The 15,926-nt window shown below is 43.8% G+C and overlaps 1 protein-coding gene across 1 annotated transcript in view; it reads left to right on the forward strand.

Annotated features, from left to right (window-relative positions):
• Positions 1-15,926, forward strand: part of LOC137417924 (interferon-induced GTP-binding protein Mx-like) — a gene marked incomplete at its 5' end in the record, with an annotated part of 85,038 nt that overhangs the window by 8,320 nt on the left and 60,792 nt on the right. Inside the window, 2 exon segments of the mRNA XM_078773951.1 lie at positions 4,231-4,369; positions 7,043-7,241. Coding sequence (XP_078630077.1) covers positions 4,231-4,369; positions 7,043-7,241 — 338 coding nt within the window.

A 15,926-nucleotide genomic window follows, 5' to 3' on the forward strand; every position in this document is an offset into this window, starting at 1 on the left:
GTGCTAGTGGAGAGTGGCAACAGATTTGAGGAAAGCTTGTTTGTTGTGAGAGAACTGAGGAGGGTTGGTGACAAGTGAGAACTGAGGAGGATTGGTGACAAGTGAGAACTGAGGGGGTTTGGTGACAAGTGAGAACTGAGGAGGTTTGGTGACAAGTGAGAACTGAGGCGGTGTGTTGACAAGTGAGAACTGAGGCGGTTTGGTGACAAGTGAGAACTGAGGCGGTTTGGTGACAAGTGAGAACTGAGGGGGTTTGGTGACAAGTGAGAACTGAGGAGGTTTGGTGACAAGTGAGAACTGAGGCGGTTTGTTGACAAGTGAGAACTGAGGGGGTTTGGTGACGAGTGAGAACTGAGGGGGTTTGGTGACAAGTGAGAACTGAGGAGGTTTGGTGACAAGTGAGAACTGAGGCGGTTTGGTGACAAGTGAGAACTGAGGCGGTTTGGTGACAAGTGAGAACTGAGGCGGTTTGGTGACAAATGAGAACTGAGGCTGTTTGGTGACAAGTGAGAACTGAGGCGGTTTGGTGAAAACTGAGGATAATTGAGCTGGAACAGTTCTAAAAGGATTGCGAGAGTTCTGAGAGAAGGGGTCGGAGTCTGGATGGAGGAACGGGAACAGCGTGATGAGATCGCGTTTTTGTGAGGAAAACTGTTCTTCTTCTTTCGTGTATCATCAGATGGCCAGCTCAGTGTCGTGCAGCCATGCCCTCGTCTCTGGTCCTACGTCGAAGAGGCCGGCTTCTGAAGGTGGTCTGTATAGGGGGCAGGTGGTAAGGTGGGCAGGAAAACTGTTATACATGTGGGATTCCAAGCAGAACTGAGAGGTGGGGACATTTAAGGCGGTCGTCCTGCCTCATTGTCCCCCATTGCCTGTACACTAGTCCTACTGTCTCCTCATCACCCTGCGCATCGTCCTGCTCATCTCCTCATCACCTCTTTATCATCCTACTGTCGTCCTGCCCATCTCATCGCCTGCTCCGTGCCCATCCTCCCTTTCCCCGCTGCCACCCAGCTGTGTCCCTCACCTCGTCTCTGCTAGTGACAGGAGAGAGAGGTGCCTTCGTTTTTATAGTATTTATTTCACCATTGTTTACCTCATTATATATAGTTATTATTGAATTCAATTTCCCTGGTTGTTATTTGATTGGGAATCAACCCGTTTGGTTTTTATAAAAGCTCTAAAGTCCTCGTGATTCTACTCAGTCCGTGTGTGCGAGCATAATATCGCCATCATTCGGTCCATCTCCACAGAGATTGATAAACATCACTGGCCTTGAGAAGGTCATAACACGTATGGGCCTCAGTCTTTTGGCCTCCATGCCTCGAACACCGAGAAAAAGCGAAGAGCCAGGCTAATCCGTCCGTGCGTACGTACATATATGCATTTTAGAAATTCACTTTCTCTGCAATTCTTGGTCCGATAGACACGATACTTTGCACCATAGGAGCACCTCCTCCTGTAGAATTTTTTCGTGATAATTTTGTTGTCATAGGTCACGTGGTATGGACGCCATCTTGGAAAAATATTTGCACCTCTTTATCTCCGAAACTGCTCAATGGAAAAAAATGAAATGTGGCTCATTGTAAAGGTGGTCACACTATAACGTATAGCAGTAACTTATGCCGATGTATGTGCATTTTCACCAACACGCTGGTGTACGTTGACATAAGTTAGGGGTAGGTTTGGTATAAGTTGTATACGTTAAAAGCACGCTGGTATAAGCTGGCATACGTTGTTGTACGCAGAGGCCGAAATAAATTTTTGTGCATGCACAAAAATTTTGGGCGTATGCCGACATCCTCTTCATAGGTTAGGCATGCGTTAGGCATACGCTAGACATACGCTAGACATACGTTAAATACGTTAGAGGTAGGTTACTCATACGTCGAGATACGTTGGCATGCAGGTGTACCGTACAGCTAACTTATTGATAACCTATGAGTAACTTACTTCTAACCTATATCTAACCTATATCTGACGTATCTGCAACGCATATTGACGTATTCAGACGTATTAGACGTATGTCTGACGATGGAGTAACTTATTGAACGTGTTTCTACCGTACAACTAGCGTATTATTGGCGTTTTGCCAGCGTTTTGCGGTCACTGTATATATGGGAGCCTGTGAGTAGCTCACCATCACTTCTCCACCCATCATCAGAGAAGATGGAGGATCCTGAGAGGCTTCGACAAGAATACCAACTAGTCGTTCTCCAACATCAGTATGACATCATCGAATTGGCACTTCACCAGATCCGTGCCAATAGGATGAGGAGGAGAAGAGGCCTCTTCTTGCCTCTACCTCGGCCCCTGGCAGACGTCTCGGTTGCTGTCTTCTTCGTTTTCTTGGGTGCCATGTTAATGTTGATAGCTCGCGGTACTGTAGAGATCGGCGCCGTATTTATGCAAACGTCACGTTATCGTCGGCAACACGCCAAGCGCGCTGCGCATAGGTTTCTCATAAGTTACTCATACGTTGGGCATAAGTCGAGAACGCTGGTCATACGCTGTGATACGCTGTCATAAGTTATATATACGTTAGTGATAGGCTACTAATAGGTTAGACATACGCTATGTATACGTTCAATACATTATGCATACGCCCAATTTATTCATGCTGTAGAATTTGATGCTTTTTTGGGCGTATGCCGACGTGTTGACATTATTTTATGATTTTTCATACGCTAGATATAAGTTTCTCTAAAACGTCATAGTGTGACTGCACCTTAAAGAACTGCGCATGGGTAATAAGTGTTGTTAATGATGATGTCATTGCATGGTGCCTCAATTACGACGTTATAATTCGACAAGTATAACGATTGGTCCATCAGTTTGAAATTTCTTAAGCATGATCTACGCAACAATTATATTGGAGAATGTAATTTTATGATGTCATCGGTCACGTGGTCTGGCGGCCATATTGGATCAAAGAAAGAAAAACCCCAAAAAACATAAGAGGTGGCTTGCACAAAAACGCGAGTGGGGAGGGTGTCTGTGACACCCTGCCAGGACCAAAAACAACACCTGGCAAAGGGTGGATGACCTCCCGTACATTTACTTTGACAACGGCCATCCAGTAAGGAGATGGTGTCTGCTAAAAAAACAAAAAACTGGTTTGCACGAGTTCAAGTCATACCAAAGACTTTAATAATGGTACGTGCTGCTTCCTTGCTTGAAAAAGAGAGAGCACGGACAATCCCCATCGGTTGGCATCTCCTCAGTGAAAGACACATGAAAGCCCACTTGGAGTTTGCAAAAAAGCACCTGAAGGACACTCAGACTGTGAGAAACAAAATTCTGTGGTCTGGTGAAACCAAGATTGAACTGTTTGGCTTCCGTCTGGTCACTCTGCCATAAAGCCCAGATCAGTGGAGTGTTGCAATGATGGTTGTCCTTCTGGAAGTTTCTCCCATCTCCACACAGGATCTCTGGAGCTCAGCCAGAGTGACCATTGGGTTCTTGGTCACCTCTCTTACCAAGGCCCTTCTCCCCCGATTGCTCAGTTTGGCTGGCCGGCCAGCTCTAGGAAGAGTCCTGGTTGTTCCAAACTTCTCCCATTTAAGAATTATGGAGAACACTGTGCTCTTGGGAACCTTCAATGCAGCAGAAATTTCTTTGTAGGCTTCCCCAGATCTGTGCCTCGACACAATCTTGTCTCGGAGCTCTGCAGGCAGTTCCTTCAACCTCATGGCTTGGTTTTTGCTCTGATATGCATTGTCAGCTGTGAGACCTTATATAGACAGGTGTGTGCCTTTCCAAATCATGTCCAATCAATTGAATTTACCACAGGTGGACTCCTATCAAGGTGTAGAAACATCTCAAAGATGATCAAGAGAAATGGGAGGCAGCTGAGCTAAATTTCAAGTGTCATAGCAAAGGGTCTACATACTTATGTAAATGTGATATTTCAGTTTTTTCTTTTTAATAAATTTGCAAAACTTTCTAAAATCCTGTTTTCTCTTTGTCATTTTGGGGTATTGAGTGTAGGTTGATGAGGGAAAATATGAATTTAAACAATTTCAGCATAAGGCTGCAACATAACAAAATGGGAAAAAAGTGAAGGGGTCTGAATACTTTCTGAATGCACTGTATGTGCCAAGGTTCATGCTTCTATCATCAAATTCACAATCCTTTCATATAATTCACTTATCTGCTGCACAATCAGTCAAAGAAGCACTCAGAAGATCACGTGACACTTCGAGTTTACAGTGTTACCTTTGGATGCAGATTAAGCAGCTGATCATGTCCTATATCAAGCGGAAGGAAACCATCATCCTCGTGGCCATCCCTTGTAATGTGGACATTGCTACAACAGAAGCCCTCAGCATGGCACAGCAATGTGACCCCAATGGCGAGAGGACAGTGGGTGAGATTTCCCACAATTTTCCTTCTCTGTTTTTTTGGCACTCCTAGGATTTGTCTCAATTTTATGTATGTTTGAGTTTTGTTGCAATTCATCATTCAGTCCTGCCAGATATCTGCCAAATGGCAGGTTTCTGGTTTGCCTTGAAATTGGTAAAATTGTTGCATATTTTGATTGGGTGGGGGATGGAATGGGGTTGAGGGGCACGAGGGTAAGTGGGAGAGGTGGTGAGGGTGAGGTTGGGGTTTTATAAGGTTTCTGTTTTTACTGCCTGAATTTAAAATGGATTATATTGATCTTATTATTGATTATTGAGATTTTTTGTCACTGTTTTAAATATAATACCCCATAATGTCAAAGTGGAATTTTTTTTCATAGAAATTTTTGCAAAATAATTAAAAAAGAAAAGCTGAAATTTTTCAGTCAATAAGTATTCAACCCCTTTGAATGGCACTCCAAATTGAGCTCATGTGCACCCAATTGCCTTTGGTCATCGTTGAGATGTCTCTTTAACTTGATTTGAGTCTACCTGTGGCCAATTCAATTGATTGGACATGATTTAGAAAGAAACACAACTTTCTATATAAGGTCCCACAGTTGACAGTGCTCCATATATATCTCTACCATCAAGTGCAAAACTCTACCATGAAGTCCTAGGAACTGTCCGTAGAACTCCCAAAATATAATTGTGAGGAGGCATAGATCTGGGGAAGGGTATAAACCAATTTCTAGAGTGTTGAAAGTTCCCAAGAGCACAGTGAGCTCAATCATGAGGAAACGTAAAGAATAGGAAACTACCCAGACTCTTCATCGAGCTGGCCGTCCAACCAAACTGAGCAACCAGGCAAGAAAGACCTTGTTTAAGGAGGTGACCAAGAACCCAATGACCAGTGACAGAACTACAGAGTTTATTGGCTGAGATGGAGAACCTGCAAGATGGAGAACAGTTTCTGCAGCACTTCATAAATCTCGGCTTTATGGGAGAGTGTCCAACCGAAAGTCACTTCTGAGAAAATGGCACATGACGACACACTCGGAGTTTGCAAAAAGGCACGTGAAAGACTGAGAGCGTGAGGCAAAATATTCTGTGTCTGATGAGATGAAAATTGAACTCTTTGGCTTGAATGCAAAGCGCTACATCTGGCGGAAATGGGGCACAGCTCCTCACCCATCCAACACCAACCCTACCGTGAAGCATGTTGGTGGCAGCATCATGCTATGGAGATGCTTTCAGCGGCAGGGACTGGGAGACTTGAAAGGATAGAGGGAACAATGAATGGAGCCAAATACACAATGAATGGAATAGATCTGTGACAAAAAAATCTCAATTTAATCCATTTTAAATTCAGGCTGTAACACAACAAAATGTGAAAATATATATAATTCAAGGGGTGTGAATACTTTCTGAAGGCACTGTGTGTGTATGTGTGTGTGTGTGTGTGTGTGTGTGTGTGTGTGTGTGTTTAAGTGTTTAAATATATATATATATATATATATATATGTTCAAAACACACCTGGTCACAAGTGTGCTGCACTGACCGGGTCCTCAGTCGAGGTCCTCAGCATCATCCCGTTTCGGCCCTTCAACTTCGATATGGTCAGCCAAGGTGGGCCAGCAGGGGCACACACACATCCACATGCAGCAACTACACCCAGATGCGTACATACCCCCACCCCAGCCAGTGCGAACGCAGACTACAACAACAACACCTCTGCATCCAGAATCCACAGCACCAAACAAACATGGTGGAACACTCAAACACCCACCTTTATACCCTTCACCACTCACCAACAAAACACACCAGATCATTCATACACACATCCACACACAACACCAACCAACCACCTACCCTTACAATACCAACATGCATCACTCATGCAAACATGCAAAACCATTCATGCAAAACCACACCCACTCATGACCCACTCCTGCAAAACACACACACACACACACACACACACACACACACACACACACACACACACCTCCATTTCTATTCCGTAACCTCAACCGACACCGTTCTACATGCCTCCATAAACTTCCTCCAAATCCAAAATGAGCCTTTCAAGGCAACCTGGGCCACCCACCTTGTCACACATCCTCCTTCTTTCTGTCCCACACACTCCAAGCCGAGCAAGAAATGCAGAAAAGGAATTTCCAATATACCCTCTACACCCCACCTCAAATGGCTGACACGAAACTCGCCAACCCTTCTCCCGGCACTCTGCCTCCAGCTCACTTTACTTTCCTCTCTTACTCTCGTGCACCTCCTCCATGTTCTCTTCCCAAGGTACAGACAATTCCCCTAAGATGACCTGTCTTGTTGCACCTGGCCAAATGACAATGTCAGGCCGCAACCTTGTCACACAGATCTCCTCAGGGAATATATCAACAGATAATATATATATATATATACAACAGGCAGATAGATAATCAACCTGTCTTCAATTCGGGAATTAACAAATAACAGTCCCAGGTCCAGAGATTTAGCTTCCTCACGGGATATTCCAATTATTTGGAAGGCCTTAGTCTTCCACAATTGTACTTGCTTTCCCCCGCAATACTCTCAACTGGAATCTGATTGCATTGCATTCATGAAATTGCATTCATGAAAGTATTGAAGACATCAATTTCTGTAAAAGCCTTTTTACTAACATTGTAATTGTGACCAACAGGTGTTCTCACCAAGCCAGATCTGATGGACCCTGGCACAGAATTTGGTGTCATCAAAGTTCTCAATAACGAAAGTATTGTTCTGAAGAAGGGATATATCATGGTTAAATGCCGAAGCCAGCGAGATATTGAGCGAAAGATAACTCTGGAAGAGGCTATTGAGGCAGAGAAATCCTTTTTCGAGACGCACAGCGTTTTCAAGTGAGTTTTAAAATGTTTCTGGAGTTGTATTTTCCATTTTTTACAACGATTTGATATATCCATCAATGATGTGTGAAGGGATGGTATGAGATTTGATAGGGTGAGTGGGCCATAGAAAAACCTGAACAGCAAAAACATCCACAAAGAGCAATCAAAGATTGCAGTCTCTCACCAGTCCAGGACTTTTGTGTGGTGTTTGTGTAGTTTTATAAAACGTATTTTATAGACATACTCACATTCTAGTAGTACATACTTTATAGAGGTAATCGGTTGAAAAAGGAGAACGTGTAAAGATAGTGGTCTACATTGGCACATTATGTGCAGACAAACAAACAAACAGACCCAAGCCCCGAGCGAGGGTAAAACAAAGCCGTGAATAAATGGAGCTAGAAGCACCATCCAGCGGAATGCCATGACGTTATCCAGCATGAAAAAAAGTCTACTTTTGACTGGGCTGAACAGAATAAATACAGGGAATGTAAGTGAACTTGGAAGTCAAAATCAGAATTTTAAGGCATTGTTAATGTTGCCTACAAAGTTTTGTAGAAAAACAAAATGGTGAGAGAGGAGTTTGTGAAAACAGAAACTGTCCTTTTATTTAAGTGTGGGAGATGCCACATATTATTGTACTTTACTCCAAAGAATCTTCACAGCCGGGTTCTTTGCCATGAATTAATTTCCAGTCATGATAAAGGCGCTCAGTTGGTCTTTTGTAATCAGATCAATTGTCAGAAATAAATAAAACTGGGAGACAAGTGAAGTGTACAGGGGAAGTGTTTGCTGAACGAGTCTTGAGAGAGAGAAGAGAAGAGAAGAGAAGAGAAGAGAAGAGAAGAGAGGAGGAAGTACGAAAAGGGAGTTCTGGGTGGGAGAAGATTTCAAACGAGATCGGGATGGCTGGAAAAGAGATTTTGGGGATGACTACAGGAAGGCGGAAAGGTGATAAGGAGACCTTGTGGTGGTTTAGGGAATAACAAGAGGTGATCCGGGAGAAAAAGGAAGCGAAAAAGAAGTTGGATGAGGTTGATGACTAACAGAGTCGAGATGAGTTTAGGATAGTAAATAAGAAAGTGAAGAAAGTGGTGGCAAAGGCAAGCTGGCAGAATGATGTATGATGATGTTTTTACAATTCCGGGACAGAAGAATATCTGGAATTCAGAAAGCCAGAGACAGTGCATCCAAAGATATCTCCCAGATAAGACTGATCAAACATAGGGGCAATACCCCTGGTGCTCACCTGGAAGAATAAACAGAATACTGCTCTGACTAAAGGTATTTTAAACCAATTTCAATGGTTGTTAGAAGACAGGGCAGCTTGTGCAGCTCATACTAACATGGTCTGACTTTAAACAAAATAACACTTTTAACAAACAAACAAAAAAATACCTATTTGGGGGGGGGGGGGCAACCCATTCCTTCCCCAACCCCGTATACCTCCTCAGAACCCAATTTTTCTACTGCCTTGAACAAACATTGATACATCACGGGTGATGAAGGTGAAGTTTCATCGAAATTGCGTGTTTAGTTTCTGAGAAGAAAGCAAATACCTATTTTGTGGGGCAACCCCCCTGTAGACCGCCAAAGCGGCAGACTCATTTTAATGCCGAGAACAAACTCGGGTGGTGAAGGTTGTGATAAAGTTTCATCAAAATTGTGTGTGTAGTTTCAGAGGAAATAGCAAATTCCTATTTTTGGGGGGGGTCAAACCTGGACCCAATTTGACCCCCGGTAGACCACGATTTTTTAAAATGCCGTGAACAACTTTAGTCACAACACAGCAAATATCATTTGTACCAAATTTGGTCGCAATCCCATCAGCGGTTTCAGAGAAGAAGTTTCAACTGTTTACGGACGGACAGAAGGACTGAAGGACTGAAGGATGGACAGACGACGTGCCATAGCATAAGCTCCCCTGAACTTCGTTCCAGGTGAGCTAAAAATGAGGACAACACAGTGCTGAGAAATGATGTGGAGATAAAGAAGAGATGGAAAACATACTTTGGGAAACTGCTAAATGAGGAGCACCCAATAATTCAGAGTAGAATCTGCTGCAACCCCAGGGCTAACAAGAACCATCTAGAAGGAGAAGGTATTAGCGAGAATGAAGAATAGTAAGGCCCCCACTACCCACCCCCAATACTCTCAACTGGAGAGCGTATTGGGAGGACAGGGTTAGTGAGGGACTTGTGGGATACCTGTTGAAGATGTTGGGTGAAGAGGGTGTTGCCTTCTTCTTCCTACAGCTGTTCAGGGACATTTATGAGGAAGTAGAAATGCCAAATGCTTGGAGAGAAAATATATTGGTCCCCATTTACAAGCAGAAAGGAGATGTGCAAGTGTGCAACCACTGCAGAGGCATCAAACTGATGTTGCACACAATGAAGATCTGGGAAATAATAATTGAGAGAAGATTGAGGGAGGAAGTGGTGGTCAGAGAAGAGCAATTTGTATTTATGCCAGGCAGGAGCAGTGTGGACACGATCTTTGCCCTTAGACACGGTTGAGAAGTATAGAGAAGGACAGAAGGATCTACATCTGGTGTGTATAGATTTGGAAAAGGCCTATGATGGAGTGCCACACCAATAGTTGTGAAAATGTTTGAAAGAGTGATCGGTGCCAGAGAAGTATGTGAAGCTGATCCAGGATATGCACAATGGGCGATCTATGCAAGTGAGGAGCAGTGTTGGAGTGTTTCATGGTGGAACTCGGTGTACATCAATGCTCTGCATTGAGCCCATTTCGGTTTGTTATTATGATTGATGTTCTGACAGCTGATGTGAGAACACTTGCACCATGGGACATGCTGCTTGCAGATGGCCTAGTATTGCATGCCGAAAGCAAGGGTGAGGGAAAATTGAAATTGGAAGAATGGAGGAAGGCATTGGAAGATTGAGGCTCGAGGATTAGTCGGTCAAAGACAGAGTACACGAGATGTACAGTGAGCAGTGAATTGGTAGAGGGAAACAGAGTGGTGATGCAAGTGGAAACGATCAAGGAGGTGCAGAAGTTTAGGTACCTGGGGTTAGTACTGCATCATGATTGTGGGTTAGGTGGGGAGATGATCATCATGATACATGCAGGATGGAGTAACTGGAAAAAGGATTCAGGAGTGCTTTGTGAAAGAAAAATGTCGATGAGACTGCAGGGAAAGGTGTACAGAAAGGTGGTGAGGTCGGCGTTGTTGTACGGCGTGGAGACATGGCCGATGATAAGAATGTTGGAACAAAGATTAGATGTGACTGAGATGAAGATGCTGAAATGGTTGTGTGGTGTAATGTGAGAAGACCATATGAGGAACGAATACATCAGAGGAACTATTAAGGTAGTTGAAGCATCTTCAAAGGTACAGAGAAGTAGATTGAGATGGTATGGGCATGTGATGCGAAGAGATGAGTATGTGCGTCGAAGCATGATGAGAATGATACCACTTGGAAAGAGACGGCGAGCCAGACTGAAGAGGAGATGGAGTGATTGTGTGGAAGCGGACATGAAGGAGAAAGGTTTGGATAAAGAATGGGTATACGATTGACCCAAGTGGTGGAGCAGGATCCATGGTAGCGACCCAACTTGAAGTGGGCGAATAGTAATGCAGAAGAAGAAGAGTTTGTTGGTAAAATAGATTGTTTACAAAATATTTTGCTTCCATATTTGTGCTTCTCAAGGTTATTATTTCAACAGGGTACCCTGATGTATCATCGGTTTTGACTGCAATATGTTGATGTGCTACTCAGGATATAAATATTCTGTTGATTGAGTGCAAGCCAAGGTCTTGCATTTTGAAATTGATGAGCAGTCTCAGAGGTGAATTATCAGAAACAGTTACATCCCAGCGGGCACACGACGTTGTTTCAACGTCGAATAATGGTTGGAATGAGGTCGCGACGTCGGACAACCAAAACCCAACCTGAGACCAAAAAACCCAACCTGAGACCAATACCTACATCAAAACCCGACAGTCATTCAACGTTGTTTCACCGTTGGCAACTTGGCTTGATTTTTTAATCGAATAAATGACATTGTTTCAATGTTGGTTGTTTGACCCTACATCGACGTTGAAAGTGTGACATTGTATCAACGTTTATTCGACGTTGGAAAATGTATCAATGTTGGAAAAACGACGTTTATTCAACATTGGAAAAATGACTGATCCAATTTGCAAATCCAACTCGTTTTAAACCTCGGGTCCACGTCGAATCTTGACGTTCATTCAACGTGGATCCAATGTCTGTGTGCCTACTGGGATGTTAGACAAATTATATAAGGTATTAGCAAAAGCACATTATTATAAATAATGGTATTATTAATGTCTTGGTATAATTATGGTATTATTATAAAAAATATATAAGGTATTGTTGTGTAGACGGCTCTGTGAAGACAGAACGTCCACGGATGGAATCGAGCTTAACGAGGCGACAATCAATCCAATGGCGGATCATACATGAGAAGGGGGGTTTGGGGGAAATGCCGCGGCTTACCTGTCGGTCCGCGCAGTCTTCACCTGCAAATTAATTACTCAACCAAAAACGGATATGAAATGTACAAACAGTAATATTTATTAATGGACCCGATAACAGAGAACACGATGGTAAAAATTAAACCCCCTAGGTTGGGATCCCACTCACAGACTTCAAATACACAGGATGGGAAGGATAATAAAATAAACGTTTAGTCGTGTTGTGGAATGCGTGATTATCTGTCTCTAGATGTAGCGTCCGTCAGGAATCGTCGGCTTCCGAGCTCGTTGTCCGACGCAACTCCGGTCGGTGGGAAGACAGGCCTCGCTGCGCCCCCGTTCGCATACTGCTCGGCCACCGAGCCACTCGCTCGCCCCGGTCTCACCCGCTCCAGTGGCAAGTCTCGCTCGCACGTGAACGCCTGGGAGGAGAATCGATGGCACTCCAACGTTGCTCCAACGTCCAGCAGGTAATTCGTGGTTCGCAAAAGGAAAAGGTCCAAACGGGGCGAAAGGCACGGGCAGAAGGGAAGTCTGGGCAGAAACGAAATCAAAGCGAGAAGGACAAAGGGAAGAGCTCAAATGTCGATCTCCGACCACTTGCTTTCACATCCAGAACAAGAGAGAGAAAATGTCGGCTTTTCTCCACTTTTATCAAAACCTTCGCCCAATCAGCTCGCTCCTTATTATCTGTGGGCTTCAGCTGCATGCCGATTGGCCCTCCCTTCCAGTCATGTCATCTGCCCATCAAAACCCTGGTGTTACTCCATCGCGTGACGGGCGTGGCCTCAGCCTGCCTTGCACGATGTCTGCCTGCCATGGCGCCGTTGTATGTGGCCGCTTCCTGTTGGGCTTTTTGGTCAGTCAGAGTGGTGGCGGGAGATTAATTAATGTGTTGTGCTAATGGGCCTATCTAATGTCTATGGGATGTATTGCCATAAGAGACACCGGGATGTTCACCAGGTCTGACACACAGGGGAATTAGCTTAGTCCCTAGTCTAACTATCACCGGATCATCCTCGTATGATCACAGGTACACACTTAATCCGACAAACCGGGCTATCAGAACTTATTCCCTATCACCGGGCTAACAGAATCAAGATTCCCTATCACGACAGATGAAGCATGATACCTATTCAGATCTACCTAAATCTATATATGCCCTACCCCAAAATTCATAACAATATTATAAATGGCTAAAACATGTCAACTGACTCATGAGATACAGTCAGAGGTGGGCGGTCCGCTTCGAAAGTCCGCTTATCCGCTTATCCGCTGCAGCGGACTAACGTTTTCGAAGCGGATAAGCGAATCGGAACAACCCCCGGAAACCAAAGCGGATAAGCGTAAGCGGACTACCGAAAAATTAAAGCGCATCGCGATTCGCCAAATCAGCTGTTAGCCTGAGCCGTTACTCTAGAATTGTGAATATTTATTTAAGTGAATAATAAGTGAAACCCTAACAACTCGGCTCTTGCGACATAACGCATTATATCATAACGTTATGTTCACGTCATGGTTTACGACATGGTTGTAACATAACGCATTACATCATGACGTTATGTTCACGTCATGGTTTACGGCATGTTCACGACACCATGACGAATAAACGGCAGTCCGTTGGCCCGCCATCTTGTTGACTTGTTTGTGTCTGAATAACCAAACGTTACAGCTCTCGCCCAATCTCTTCCCGCTCGAGTTCCGTGATGCTTGGGTAACTCTATTTCTCAGGCATAACACGCCGCTCCCGAGCTCTGCCTCGGTCGAGCGCGTGTTCAGCTACGGGTCGGACATCCTCAGGCCTAAGAGGTCGGCCCTGGCTGCACCGAACTTCGAGGCCCTCGTCTTCATGAAGGGCAACCTCCAAATCCTCAAGAAGGCCCACGAGGTGGAGGAGGAAGACGAGGACTAGTCAACAGACTGCTAGTCTGTTGACTAGTAGACTCTCTTGTCAAAGAAAGGACGGGCAAATTGATTTTTCTTTAATGTAACTTGCATATATTAAAATTATATTTAAATTAACTGTAGAGTAGAGTAGAGTCGAGTGGAAAACTTTATTTCAATAAATTTTGAATAAATTTTATTTAAATAAAAATGTATATTTTTGATCTTAAAAGCTTTGTTTGTCTTTGTAGTAGTTAGAAATGGCTATTTAGGCTTAAAAAGCATTAAATTCCCTTTAGAAACGTCAAAAATCGCTTTAAAAACGTCGAAGCGCTTTTAAAAAATCGAATCGAAGCGGATAAGCGGATAAGCGGTAAGCGGACTAAGATTTTCGGCCGCTGAAGCGGATAAGCGAATCGGACTACACGGGCTGGCGGAGCGGATAAGCGGTAAGCGGACTTAAAATTTTCCGAATCGCGCCCACCTATGGATACAGTACTACACTTTTAACCATGGTAAACACTCATGTAGATATGAGAGGTATGAAAGGCTTTTGACAAGTTCAAAATCTCTTCCATCGTGGTAGCTGCCATAGCCAAGGTAGCTGCTATAGAAAATACTTCCCCAAAAGCCTACTCTCTAGCTATCTCTCTCTCTTTCTCTGAAGGTTCTTCAAATGAAAGGCTAAACTGACTGAAGGAAAGATCGTTCACTATGTAAGAGGATGCAACATTCCTTAAATAAGTCTGAAAACATCACCTTGCAAATCTCAAGGCTGAACTCTAAATCGTTCTCCTTCCTCAATGCCATGCTGTCACCTTGTCAATGGTTGGAGGTACTTGATGTCAAACAAGAGGTTCTTCCTAGAAATTTATACGTGTTCCTCCCCGAACCCCGGTTACGGTGCACCTCAAAGTCTCGAGAGGGAACACGGCAGAAAGATGTATTATTTTGAGTGATCTAATAAGCCATGGTAAAACCACACCAATGTAATTGTAGAACAAAACAAGTAATTGTATTAGGAACTCTCACATACACAATAATAACACATTTAAAGAAAGTACCATGAAAATGTCACTTGCATCAAATGAACAATACAAGTGATGGTACCATCATACCCCAATGCTCTCAAAGCAATGAACTCACGACACGCCAAACGTGAGTGGAATATAACATTCTCCAAAGTCCGTGCACGGATCTCCACACTGGTTGAAGCCATGCAGAATGGTAAAACAACAGGCAGGTAGGTATTGGCACGGCTGTGGATGAGGAGTTACGAGGTGAGAGGTCGATATGGGAATTGAGCCGATATGTAAACCAATGGCAATCCACATGGTGAGGTCGATATGGGAATCCCAATGACAAAACAAGATGCACCAAGCTGACAGCCTCTTCGAGGACAAAATGGCGTATAGGCCTGCAATGGAGGCGCTTGCTCCCTCCAACAATGTTTCACACTTGGTGATAAAACCTGAGACGCAGGTTTAATTGCACTCACAATATAGGACGATGTCACGGGCAATCCCTCCCTCGGGAAGCCTCAATTCATTCGTGACTAATATCAAAAAAAGTCCGCTCGCAGCCTCGATGCAACTCACAGCTGTATCTCTCTGATGGCCGTCTCCTCTCTCTCTGTCTCTCTCTCTTCCGATTTGTTTGCCGCATCTTCCTTTTTCCTTCACAAACATTTATTTTTACCTTTTACTAAAGTCATCTCCATAATCGCACAAAAATCTTAACAACAATATTACCTGAAACTAAAAATCCTAACAGTATATACTAACAACAAAGGGGGAAGTGACGGATCAGTAACAAAATATATCAGGCTTTCTACAGTCTGACATATTACTCTGCTTGCCAAGCTCTCTACCTGTGGTAATGTGGTATGCAAGGCCATTTTTATTCCTGGATTTCTGACTTCCTACCATCATCAGTCAAGGTGTTGCTATCAATACAACCCTCATTTAGCCTTTCCCAGTGGAGGCTGGAGAATCCTAAAGCAATGTCTCTGGACCAGTTTTGTTCTTTACCAACATTAATTATCTCTCGGATGCTCCTGAAAACTCACTCTACCTTTTTGCAAATTCCATGTAGTGACGTACAGTACCCCCATCCCACTGACATTCAAACAGCAGCTGCATAACAATGTCCAGAATTGATTACTTCCCTGAAATGGAACAAGTTTTTCAGTCTTGGTAAATCTGAGTGTCACCAAGCTTTTTTTTTTTGAGGATACAAGATCGAGGCTCGTGTAAGAGCTAACATTAATCACAAAAAAACAAACGGACGATGGATAAAATAAATGGGGAATAAAATGGGGGAGAAAATGGGGAATGGATGGGGCAAAA

The sequence above is a fragment of the Myxine glutinosa genome, chromosome 3 (assembly GCF_964187855.1).
Source record: "Myxine glutinosa chromosome 3, kmMyxGlut1.1, whole genome shotgun sequence".
NCBI lineage: Eukaryota > Metazoa > Chordata > Myxini > Myxiniformes > Myxinidae > Myxine > Myxine glutinosa.